We start from the raw sequence: 12,876 nt of genomic DNA on the forward strand, positions 1-12,876 counted from the left end.
GCGGGAGGCGGGGGAGCCGCTGGGGACACGGCCCTGGCACGATCCAGCACCCCCACAGCCCACAGGGAGTTGTTTTGACAGCTTGTCACGGGAAATACGCCCTTTTCTAACCCACCTGATGTAACTTATCAGCTGAGGATACTGATCCACCACAGTTCAGCAGTCACTCACTATTACTTCCTACAATATTCTCAAGAAATCATCGATTCAATACTGACAATTTTAGTGCAACTAAAACTTTCTATCAGGCAATTCAGTATTATTGGTCTCCTTGTTAATTTTCAAAAGGTCACTAGTGTCAAACATGCAATTCAGTATCACAAAGCAACAAAGCTATACATAGTTATGTAAGCTTCTATACTTAAACTGGAAGACTGTATCACAACATGCAGGACACATCAGAAGAAATGTTTTTCCAATTCATTTTTATTTTGGATTCCATTGTTTACAGCACTGTTACAGGACTAACTCATGCAAATTTATCACCTTAAATACAGCAGAGAAAACTCACTGGTAAGAGTATTTCGAAGAGCTCCATCAACATAATGCAACAGGAAAAATAAGTAGCAGCAATAAGATAAAAGTGCATTTAGCTGACCTTCTTTAATGGGAGTTTGGGGAAGACTGTTTTTGGAATTACTTGTTTTAAAGAATAGTTTAGCATTCTTTATGAAAATCAGAAGAGAACAAACTCCTCATGATAGTGTTCATTCCTCCACCACTCTCAGTTAAAGAAGTACAGCTGTAATTTGTTTCAGAGGAATCCAGCTTATAGGCCTGTCTGTTAAAAGTTTGATTCTCGATCACTTGGGCTACCAGGACAAGGGTTACACCCACACATGTTAGCAGCTTTGCTTCTGAAAAAGTTCAAGTGGTTCTTTTCCCCATTCTGTAGGTTAGGCTTCAGCTCTGCAGTGAGAATGCCGAGAGCACCCAGGCCTGAGCAGCGTCAGACACACACACAGCAGCAACACACTGGGTTCTAAGAACTCATCAATCTCTCTTCCCTTCACAGATAAGACACTGGCTTAAAGATCAGCTCATTTATCAGATTTCCCCTAAAGGCCTGCTGAAGAGATGCTAACACTACCTCTTCAAAAGCAAGGTCAGCATTTCAAGTAGTCGTGAGCTGCTGAGCAATAGTACATCATCCTCTGCCTTGACCTGGAATTGACAACATTCATGTGTATTAGGGATGTGCTTAAGATTTTAACTCAATAGAACAGAACATAGCTTATTATAACTGTGTATGTGACAGCTCGAGAGACTAAAGATTCAAATTTATTCAACCAAGACCTGCAGCAGATTAAGACTAGATGATTCCACTTACTCAAATATACTTCACCACAAGCTCAGAGCACACACTTCCAGAAGCAAGGACTCGAATTTCTTTCTTGCTCATTTTCAGAATTGATCAAATCTGTATTCCCATCCTGGTGGATGCCTGAGGAACCCAGTCAAGGTCAAAAAAACCTTCTGATAGAAACAGCTTTTCAGCTCGAGTGGGAGTCAAAGCTTTCTACTGGAAGGGAAAGGTTTGTTTCCTTTCTGCATTCTAGGGATGTAAGTGTCTCACCACCAGCTCCTACAGAATCTAGACACTTCAAGTCTTCCTGCAAACCCCAGAACAGCCTTACCTAAGAAGTACTTACTGACATTTCACCATTTTTACTCCCTCAAGTATCAGGCAGCTTTTTTCTGGAACTGATATGAAAAACATGGGACTTAACGCAGGCACATTATATATATTCACACCCGAGTGTGAATGAGAAATCCTAAAGCCATTTTCAAGGGAAAAGTCTCTTTGTCAATAAGAAAATCACCCCACTGCTCAGTAGCTCTGAATTCAGCTGGGACCTGCTCAAAGACAGCCCATATTCTATGTGTGTCATGCTGAAGAGATTTAGGTTGTCACTAACCTCAAAACTACAGGATCTGATTCTGGATTCCTCAAACATTTTGTAGGCAACAGAAAAGATTATAACCAATATATGGCAAAATACTGACCCACAAAGAGGAAAAGAAGCTTGCAACAGAGGAACTTAATCTTACTCAGTGTCCCAACATCAGTAAGAATTTCTTCTCTATCAATTCCAACAGTAAGAAACTCAAGTCCTTTCAATTCCCAAATATTACATTCCAAATGCATCAGGGCAAAACTCAACAATTAATTTCATGTATTTGCAAATAAAGAATGTCTTGGAAAAAAAACCTAAGTTGCTTTAAGCCATTCTTGCCCTGGCATGAACTACAAGAGCCACAACTCCCCCCACCCCAGAGAAGCTGTACCTGCCAGCATGTTCTGATACTTTTAACAGAAGGAAAACATCAAATCCTATTGCTGCCCAAGCTGTAACATCCTGTGGGAACTCTACATGAAGCAACATCTCTTACAGTGTGTAATCCACATGCTGTTCTTGTGGTCAAATTGTGGTAATGGAATTCCACAGGCCTGCTTCCAGAAACACAGCTGTGCTTTTCCAAAGAAAACCCACATTCATCAACTAAGCTCATAATGCAGTGTTTTACATTGTGTCAACTGGCTTCTCTTTCCTAGTTTTCTTCCTCAACAAGCTGCCAAATTATCAGCACCATCTCCTTCACAGGAACTAGTTCTGTATTTGCAAAATATTTGTCCATGTCAGGAAACGGGCCAGACTGTGTTATTAAAGAGCTCTTAAGAGGAAGAAAATAACTCCAAATTCACCAAGCTTACCAAAGCAAAATCTCAGTCCCACTTGCTCCGGAAGAGAACTGGGTTTTGTTAACAGGTTTAAGCATCCTGAGAACAATAAACCTTTCTATGAAGGGACATTGTGATTTTCTGTTCTAGAATAAAGGAATATTAACCTCAGAGACAAAGCTGTGTGGGCTATAAATGCTTTGTGAAACCACCATCACATCTGTGTGCATGGGATCTGTGTTTACTCAAACAACTGCTTGTCACACATACATCAGCCTGGGGCTGTCAAGTCAAAAGTTCTGTCTTTATGAAGTAAAACAAACGACTCCATAAAGATGTGTCAGAATAACTTTTAACCTGATAAAAATTTGCTTGATTGCTTTGTATTTGTGTAAAGCAAAATGCACACACTCCTCCTCAAGTAGCCCGGTCTCACAAGGAAAAAGAAGAGCTATGAACAGCTAGTGTTTAGAGGTGGGACACAGAACAGGGAAGCAGAATCCTACTGTTCACACAGCAACTGGAAACAGCAATATGCTCTTGCTCATTCCCTTTAGGGAATTCCATCACCCACCATGTTCTCTGCAGTAATTAAGAGAGCACTGAAGGGAAACAGTTGTTTTTCTCTTCTTCTCACACTATCTGCTTTGCTGCAGGTACTGATGTGTGAACATGTTGAGCTCACTGTCAAGCCAACCTGCTTTGTTCCTGCAAGAACAGAAAGTTTTGTTAGGTGAATGGAACAGCTCTTCTCAAGACAAGTCAGAAAGAAATGCAACAAAAACAAGTACACAGCAAGGCATGGAGTGCCAGAGGTTCACTGCAAAAGGCTGCTGCCATTTCATGGAGATCAAGAATGCCTGCCTGCTGCCACTCCCTAAGCTTTGAGGTTCAAACAGAGATCTTGGACACAACTTCACATTGGTCTTACTGTGTAGGTTAGGAATGTTTGAAAAAGTCTTCCCAACAGCCTCTGCAGGGTAAAGAAAGCAGCAGACACCTGCATACAAAGGTGAAGGCAAGACTTTTTGCTTAATTTTATAAGGGCCTGAAGGAGTTTGTAGAAGTGGAAGATTGTATGTTTTCATAAAAGGGAAGGAACTGTAATTCCAAACAAATAAAAACAAGGAAGAAAAAGGTTTTGTGAGACAGAAGCTTTAAATGAGCATCAACAGTCCATAGGAAAGTACCTAGTGAAAGGGAACATGACTTGGTGGGGAAAAGAGCTGACACTTGCACATCAAGTAATATGATAAAGACAGAATGAACTCTAAGCTACAGCTCATATGAACATCCTGGGGCAATCACATGAAAAACAATTGTATGGAATAATCAAAACTCACCTGAGCAGTTTTGCTTTGCTCTGCAGTGAATCCAAAACTTCAATTTTTTTATTCATGGCAGAAATTTCTTGCTCAAGATTCTCCCGTGTGACATCCACTTGCTGACACAAATGAGCAAACGTTCCAGCAAGCTCTCTGTGAAACAAGAAGAGTTGAGTATGATGGAAAGTAAGATCAAGCAGCACATTCACAAGGAATAAATTCCTTTGATGTATAGGGATGATGGTATCATGACTTAGTCGCTCATCTTTCCAATTTTGCACAAGAATATATCAGAGCACTTTGATTTGAGACATGGAAGTACATTAAGACTAATGCCTAACAGCACCCAAACAGTACATAGTCAAAATAGAAGTAATATTATTTTAAAATATCTATAATTACATCTTTAACAATCTGGAATTCAGCATGAAGTTATCTTTTTTTTTAACAAGGAATAGCATTTAAAAAAATCCCAAACAATAGAGTTTCCACAAGGTCTTAGCTGAATATAGGGAACTCACTGCTGGACTTGGTGGCTGCAGTTTGAGCCCGTGTAGCTGACAATGAGCTGCAGTTTCTCCCCAGCATACTCCACAAACTGCCTCTTGAAAGCTCTCTCCTTTGCTTTGGTGGTCCAGGTGAGGCGCTCGTACACATAGAGCAGCCCATAAAGGCCAAAAGACAGAGCAATCAGTCTCCAACCCACAGCCTTCCAGACCTAAGGAAGCACAAGGAAAAACAAATTACAAAATCATCATCTCAGACTGATGCTCACTCCCAACAACCATGCAAAGAGCATTGCAAAATCAGCTCACTAAAAAATTCAAGATCAAAGAAGAAAATAGGTCATTATCTATGAATAGCAAATATCAACAGGATTTGGCAGTGCAAGTGCTTTTTACATCAGTGCTCCAACTTAAGTCATAAAAATGCTGCCTAGAATGCACACATACCACACCACCAACCACGATGATCCCCATGGAAGTTCGGGAAGTTAAAGAGGCCAGTCCAGTCACCATGGACACCATGAGTTCTTCCTGGGTCATAGAGCCCTGAGGCAAAGGAGGCAGACTGGGATTTGCTGGTGTTAAAGGGCGCTGAACCTAATTAGAAAAACAGGGACAAAACAAAATCAAAGGAGAGAATAAAAGGAAATGAACCACTGCTCTTCCCACCAAAGGAACTCCAGCAGCCATTGAAATAATGAATATCCACCCCAACCACTCCACGAGGTATTCTACCTGGTCATTATAGCCCATCAAGGCCCGACGACCATTCTTTGGTCCCAAAAATCTGTTCACCAGCATTGTCCACCCAAGAGAGAAATGGAATTCTATGTCCTCCTGGAAGTCAGCACAAAGCTTGTCACAGTTGAGATCATAGCTGAGCATGAAGCACTGCCTGGGAATTAACATGTCTATCTGGCCTCGCATGGAGACTGGGAGGAGGGGTTTTAAACCATCTGCACAGACAGAAAACAAAAACATGCAAAAAACCAGCTGTTGAGTTCACAAGAATTAACTGGTGTTGTATTCCATAATCAGGGTGCTTATGGCTTGTTTCATCTTCCACAATTAGTTTTCTTAGTATGTTAAATTTCATAAGCCAAGCACGTTGCAAAGTAAGAGATACATCATCAATTATTATGCAATTCTTGGTTCTTCAGACTAACACAGAAGGAAATCTTTCCAGACCCTCCAAAATCCATATAGGCAGCTGGTGAAGTTTACAGATTAGCAAGACCTTGGAAAACAAAATCTGAAACCCAGTTCTACAAGTCTTTAGGCACCACAGTCCAATATTCAGTCAGGCAGCTACTTACAAGTTATTTGTATTTCTTTAGGATCTGGTGTGGCAATCTCCCAAATTTCCAAAGCCACAGTTCCTCTCTGTCACTGTGACTGTACATATTCATTAGGAAATCACTGCACAAGTTCAGACACGCATATACAATGGTGCATTACGAATCAAGACAGAAACTAAGATGGTGCCAGCTATACATCAGCCATTGCATTAATGAGAAACCCAGAACATCTAACTAGTTATTTTGCATTGCAATTCAAGGGAAGAGAAAGGACAATATTGCCTGTGGAACTGACCAATCATTTCTTGCTGCATTGTCTGCAGGGAAGTTGTGATAGCACTGGAACAACGATCTGACATGTTACGGCCCAGGCCTTCCTCGATGTGTTTATGCAGCTCCTAACAAACAAAGAAAAGGTTATTAAGATTAGGATAAACATGGCTAAGATGCAGACTGAAGGTGCTAGAACTTGCTAGTTAAAAAGACCCTCCCACAACACGAGCACACAATCTGTCTCCCAGTGTTCTAACATTAATTTCATACTTCCCTACATTTCTCAGTGAGGGGGATAAAAAGGCAAATCAAAACAATCTCACATGGACGCTTTAGTTCAGGAAAAGTTCTGTTCAATCTGTATGTGATATACAACGTGTATCAATTTATTACTGAGATTATTAAAAAAATAAAGCTTTAGCTCATATCCTAGTTGGAAGATTGTCAAACATTTCAATGAGCCGGCATAATTACTCACAGCTATAAAAGGTATCTTAAATTGCTTAAGCAAACATCACTCACACTCTTGTACACTTTAAGAACTACTTGAGATGGATGGAAGTCTGCTTGGTATTCATCTACCAACACTGAGAGCCGTCTGATTTCTTCTGCCATTGCATTTGACACCTAGAGAAACAGCACAGGAGAGAAAATAGAGCTTCTGAAAGCTTTTACTCCTCTTCCCATCTCCAACTCCCACATTTCTAGTTGTTCAAAGCTTGGTGAGTACCGTGCATTTTCCCCACCATGATGACACCCATTTCAAACAATCCAGTTTTCTGCAAACACTCCTCCTTACCTGCCTCTCCACCTCTTCAGTGATTTGTTTGATTTTCCGCTTGTAGTCTTGAGTAAGGAGCTCCAGCTGTTTGTCAATAAAACCTAGACGATCCTGACGTTCCTCTCGCATTTCCAGACAGTAAATTCTGGTGAAAAAAAAAAACCCCTGTCCATCAAAATGCCAGATAAATGCATTTTTTATATACAAATATATTTGAATTCCAGAAATAAGACAGATTCCCCTCCAATAACAAAACATGTCAATATCTGCAACCCATTACAGTCATGGCACAGGATAAAAATAAAGTCCTTTTCCCAATACTTCCATAATTCACTAGAAGCAAGACCACCAATACATGTCCTTCCTGCTCTCAAACACGCTGTACTCTGCTTTGCATTTCAAATGCTCGTGTCCCCTTACATCTCTCCCAGAATACAAACTTCAGTTATGCAAGCACCAAGCATCAGCTCTCACCGCTGTTCCTGGGCAGCAATGTGCACAGAGTCCATGATGAGACGAACATCTTCTGCAATTTGCTTCGCTCTCACCGTATGCTGCTCAAACTTTGTTTTTACTGCTGACTGTGAGATACACTCCTGTAGGCAAAAGGCAGCCCAAGATTAGCAGCAGGCAGGACCATATACTAACACAACTTCTCCATCCTGTACAATCTATTTCCAAAACGTGTCCCCACAAGTGCCAGGAGTAAAATCTAACCAAAAGGTCAGCGCACACAATGCTCACCTCAAACCTTCTCTCGAAGCTTTGAAATTCAAGCATTCTTACTTGAAATCCATCTGCCAACGCTCCACCTGAGAGAAGGAATGCACAAAACAATCACTTCAGTTTTGAGAAAGCAATCAGATGTTGGACATCAGGAAGTTACTGAAGCTTTACACTGAAGCTAATGCAAAAGTGCTACTAAGTCACCCTTTCTGTTGTGATTGCCTTATTAACAATTTGGTCTACCCCGGTTGTATACATTTTTCAAAACAAGATACTCCCTATTTTCTTCTGTGTAAGTCAATGGAAAGTTTGTGCCAGCTTTCCTCACCTCCTTCTGGCATCCCTTGAGCCCTCTGAATCCTGGCATTCAGCACTTCTTTTGCAGACACAAAGAAAATCCGATCCCCTGCCTGGGCTCGATCCACCACACCCAGCTCATCCACCAGGAAACTCGTACAGCGCTCCATGTGCTGCCGGCGCACCTGAGGGACGACCATCACAAACCACACATGCAGTCAAATCCACATGATCCAGCTCGTAAAGGTCACACCAGGCACCCAAATGCCCTCTGCTGGTCTAAGCTACCAAAAAAGCATGAAAAAAAAATTTGCTATTTTATGGAATTTTCCAGAGGTTTTCTCAAGTGATCTAACTTCAAAGGGTCCCTGTGAGACTCTTGATTTCCTGCTCAGAAATTTCAAGAGTCATGTCTTGATCATTAGTGTCATAGACATAGACTAGATCATAGGACTAGTGTCTATGTTCCCTCTAGTCTCCACATTAAGGTGACAAAAAAAGAATCTGTAAAACAATCACACACAGATAGCACTGATGGTATCCTCAAGGACCAGAGTCAAAACAGACTCCATAATATCCATGCAAAGAGAAGTATTTTAAAAACATCACAAACCTCTTCCATGTATTCTGGTTCAGAGGCAGATGCATCCCAACGGTTATTTAAAATAAATATATTGGGCCGAGACAGACGTTCATTCACCTTGTGAAAGAACTGCTTCTCCTAAGGAAAATGAAACAAAACTTCTTTAGATTAATATGCCAAATATTTTTAACCTTTAGCTAAATTAATTGAACAAGTGGACTTGCACATACAGTTTGCATCAATGTTGATTCAGAATTTGCCACCAGGACAAATACATCAGCATCAAGACAGAATTTGTCAATCCAGCTGTCGAGCTCTGTGGTTACATCAATGCCAGGGCTAGCAATAAAGAGAAATGAGATATTACTGTGCTGTGAATACAGCAAAACCAGAATTTCAAAAAGTTAATGAGAATTTTTCAGAGCATTAATTTCCCATGTCTTAGTGCCCTGAGGTGACAGAGTACAGTCTAAAAGGAAGTAATGACCAAGAAAATTGCACTGTTAATTATAGCAAGGGACTTTGATCACTGTCTTAGATTAGATCAGGGTCAATTCCCTTGAGGTTTGTTATATATCTGAAAACATTTCTGTAATTAGTCTGTGATAAGCAGGAAAGGAAAGAAAGCTATTTCTCACCTGTCCATCAGCACCAGGTCATCCTTTAAGAGAGAACATTTGGAATTGGGCCACATTACACTGACTAGGCTGCCAGCATTCAAATGTTCATCCTGATGAAGGGCATGAGCCAGCTGGTTTACTGTCTATGAAAAGATGGAAATAACATTTCCTGTATGCCAAGACCCACTAACACAATTATCCTCCCTTCAGGGCTGTTTCATGGACAATTTGAGATAAAGCCCAAGTTCAAATTATTTTCTCTCTGGAAGGTTTTCCCCATAAAATCTTCTTGAGTGTCCTAGCAAAAAGGTAACTGCTAGTAAGAGTTTATGAGAGATTTTTCCTGTCTACTAAGAAAGACTACTGAGGAATTATCAGGAAGTCTGTGATTCCATCAGTCATACAAAGCTCAGAACTTCCTGAGTCATTGCTCCCTGCTATCACTAACAATTACAATGTATCATCTCTTTCATAAAATGAACAAGTCCCTATCCTGCAACTTGCTTCATTCCTTACTTCCTACATCTAACAGACTCATTCTTCATCTCCACTCCTTTAATGATTAAAATCCTTAACTATGAAGGTTTTTTTTCTTCCCTTTTCTGACATTTCTGAAGAGCTCTTAACATTATGCTTAAGGAAATTGTACCTTAACACTCTTCTTTTCCTCTGAGCCTTCAGTCAGCAGGAAAGCCTCGTGTCCATCTGTCCCTTCTACACGCAGGAAGCAATTTGTGGTGTGTCCAATTCCTGAAGGAAGAACTTTGTCCCACAGCATGGCATTTATCACAGTGCTCTTCCCATTGCTTGTCCTGCAGTCACATTAAGGACAGTGTTTCAGGTGTGCTCATTTCGATATTACAAGAACAAATTCTCTAAAGCCAAGCTGTGTCAGAGCCATTAAAAATTTAGGTGCCAGAGGCAACCTGCAAAAAGACTTTTCTATTTCCTTATTCTAAGAGTTCTTCAGATTGAAGAATTACATGATACAATACTTGTTTCCAATGTACCTGTATCAGGGACATGGAGATTACAATCAAAAGCTAAAGCACTAGTGTTTCTATAAATATTTTTTACTGGCTACAATCCTCAAATGCTTTACTGAATGGGGAGCGTAGGCAACACAAGCACGTGACTCACCTCCCAAAAAAAGCAACTTTCATATGTCGTCTTGCCAACACTTCACTAATACCACTGACTTTTGACAGGTAGCTTTTGACTTCCAGTACCTGCTCTTCTGTGGTGACAGGATCAAGCTCTGCATTCTTGTGTGTTTCTAAAATCAAAATAGATCATGTCTCTGAATGCCAGAAGCCATCTGGGTCAGTCCTGGGTGAAACCCCTCTCTGTAATGGTAACACTGAACATTTATCTGTGTCCCACAGCTCGTGTGGGTGGTCTTGACATAAGCAATCACACCCTGAAGCAATTCTACAGTAGCTTTTATCAACTGTCTCTTTCTTAACAAGCCTCTCATGTATATCTCATCACTGTTCCTGTTCTTGGGACTGCTTTGAACCGAACAGCCAACACTGCAAACAGTCCAGCACCCTTAGGGATAAAATCTGTCTGTGCCTTAAGCTGTTAAAGCCAATTACTGGCATATGTTACATGTCAGTAGCAATGATGTGTTCAGACAAGAATATTGAAAGGATTACAGGCAAAAAAAGCCTACAGAGGTTGTGTAATTAATTAAAAATCTCCAAAACATTAAAACCAAGCATTGGTCCCTAACTAGCTCGGTTTCTTAATATGCATGAACTTTTCATATTCAAAATATGAACCTGAACTCCACCCAAATTCAATAAAATAATTTTCAGTTCTTCTTACTAACATGAATGCACAGACAGACACACATGCATAAATAAACACACATTTAGCAGTGTCATTTAACTGACTGAGGGGGCCTGATGTGTATTTTGGGGGAAATCACACATGGGCAGAGCACTGTTACACACTCATAGCTCAAGAAAGAACTCAGCTTACCTTCCAGGAACAAGGAGCTCTCGTTGATGTATGCAGCCAACTGTTCAAAGATACCATTGATTTTCTTCTTTGCAGTGACAAAATGTTTAAGTGGAGAAGCATTAACCTCAGCCATGTGTCTTTTATCCTTCTTCACTGCAACTATTGAGTTGGAACGAGTAAACAACAGGGACATTGCGCTACAGGGAAAAATCCAGCAGAGACCAGTGTCACCAAGTGTCAACAGCTATCCAAGGGGTGTAGTGACAGGACAAGGGGGAAAGGCTTTCCACTTACAGAGGGCAGGGTTACATGGGTTATTGGGAAGAAATTCTTCCCTGTGAGGGTGGGAAGGCCTTGGTACAGGTTTTGCAGAGAAGCTGTGGCCACCCCATCCCTGGAAGTGCTCAAGGCCAGGTTGGACAGGACTTGATCCACCCAGTCTGGCAGAACGTGCCCCTGTCCATACCAGGGGGTGGAACTGGATAATCTTTAAGGTCCTTTCCAACCCAGACTACTCCATGACTCTGTGATACAACTGGGCATCTTTACAAGAACTAGATAAATATGCATTTTAAGAACCATTTTTTTTGTTTCACAAAGAAATTGTTCCACTTTATAAAACACATGTATCAGAAAAAAAACCAAAACTCTTTTTTTCTCCCTTCCAATAAACAGGCTCGCAGTGATCACTCCTTCCCATCCTCTGCTTACTTTCAGGATGAGTTACGTTTTCACAAGTCAGGCATGGCAAGCTTGAGGCCCTCTCGAAGACAAATGGCAGCAATTTTCCCTGCCTTCTACCGCGCCCCGCCTGCACTCCGGTCCCGCAGCTCCTTCAGCGACGCCAAGTCCAGACGGTCTCCACCCCTGTGGCAGAGTGACCGCGGATGAGGGACACAGGCTACCGAGCTCCGCCGTCACGGGCTCTGATCCTCCGCCATCCCAGTGTGCCCGGGGAATGCCCCCGGTTCTGCTCCCCCGCCATCCCGGTGTGCCCAGAGAATGCTCCAGGCTCTGCTCCCTCGCCATCCCGGTGTGCCCCAGGGATGCCCTGGGCTCTGCTCCCCCGCCATCCCGCTACCCGGAGAACGCGTTGGGTTGACGCTCCGGACGGACACCGCCTCCCCCTCAGCCCTCTAGGGCGGGAGAAAAGGGCGGGAAACGCCCTCCTCGTGCCGGCCTCGCGCCCCCTCAGGACCCTGCCCCAGAGCGTCCGACACTCACCCGTCCCTGCCCTTGTCCCTGTCCCTATCCCTGCTTCTCCGGAGACGACCCTCAGAGAGACTGGCCCGGCCTGGAGAAGCTGCCAGGTCCCCTCGGCTCGGCCCAGCCCGGCCCGGCCCTGCCCCGCCCGGGGCTCACCTTCACCGCCGCTCCCAAACGGCCGCCATGTCACCCCGCGGCGCCGTCGCCCGGGGAGGCGCGCGTCATCGCCGCGGGCCGCGCGCGGGGCACCTTGGGAGCTGTAGTTCCGGGGCCTCATGGCGGGCGGCGGCGGCGGCCCGGGCCCACCCCAGGAACAGAAGGCACGGACCGTGTCACGGGAAAGGGTTTAATGCGAGTTCCCCACGCTCAAACCGTACAGCTCGTGAACGCCCGCCACCGCACCGGCCCGAGGAAACACACAACAAAATAACATAGACATCCAACCAAACAAAACAAAAATACCCAAAACAAACAAAAACCCCTGCTGCTGAATAAATACATAATGCACATTTTGGACATCTCGACGACTGGCTGATCAATCCCTTCGTTTGGTAACACACAGTTCTGGATTTCACATAACAGGGCTTAGAATAGTTTTACTTCTCAAATG

The 12,876-nt window shown here is 42.8% G+C and overlaps 1 protein-coding gene across 2 annotated transcripts; it reads right to left on the reverse strand.

Annotated features, from left to right (window-relative positions):
- Positions 1 to 408: 408 nt before the first annotated feature.
- MFN2 (mitofusin 2) lies at positions 409 to 12,488 on the reverse strand. Of its 2 annotated transcripts, none has more exons than XM_088178807.1 (19): positions 12,285 to 12,488; positions 11,772 to 11,927; positions 11,079 to 11,257; positions 10,233 to 10,368; positions 9,742 to 9,904; positions 9,111 to 9,235; positions 8,703 to 8,811; positions 8,503 to 8,610; positions 7,921 to 8,074; positions 7,611 to 7,678; positions 7,341 to 7,462; positions 6,885 to 7,011; positions 6,608 to 6,712; positions 6,108 to 6,210; positions 5,250 to 5,470; positions 4,962 to 5,111; positions 4,530 to 4,726; positions 4,027 to 4,161; positions 409 to 3,391 (listed from the first exon to the last, which is right to left on the reverse strand). In XM_088178807.1, exons 3-19 carry the CDS (start codon positions 11,251 to 11,253, stop codon positions 3,322 to 3,324), a joined length of 2,268 nt encoding a protein of 755 aa, XP_088034933.1. In that variant the 5' UTR covers positions 11,254 to 11,257; positions 11,772 to 11,927; positions 12,285 to 12,488; the 3' UTR covers positions 409 to 3,321. The 2 variants fall into 2 exon arrangements, with proteins under 2 accessions (XP_088034933.1, XP_014737234.1); XM_014881748.2 differs by having other exon boundaries at positions 12,423 to 12,487.
- Between the last annotated feature and the right edge of the window lie 388 nt (positions 12,489 to 12,876).

This window comes from Sturnus vulgaris, chromosome 25 (assembly GCF_052056855.1).
Source record: "Sturnus vulgaris isolate bStuVul1 chromosome 25, bStuVul1.hap1, whole genome shotgun sequence".
Classification (NCBI taxonomy): Eukaryota; Metazoa; Chordata; class Aves; order Passeriformes; family Sturnidae; genus Sturnus; species Sturnus vulgaris.

Bases quoted from the DNA above. Each gene is read 5' to 3' on its own strand.
- MFN2 (XM_088178807.1), bottom strand. From the start codon at position 11,253: ATGTCCCTGTTGTTTACTCGTTCCAACTCAATAGTTGCAGTGAAGAAG. The intron at 8,812-9,110 runs GTGAGAAATAGC...CTTTATTGCTAG, and splicing joins GACCTGGTGCTGATGGACAG to CCCTGGCATTGATGTAACCA. The intron at 7,012-7,340 runs GTGAGAGCTGAT...TTTTTTCACCAG, and splicing joins ATTGCTGCCCAGGAACAGCG to AATTTACTGTCTGGAAATGC.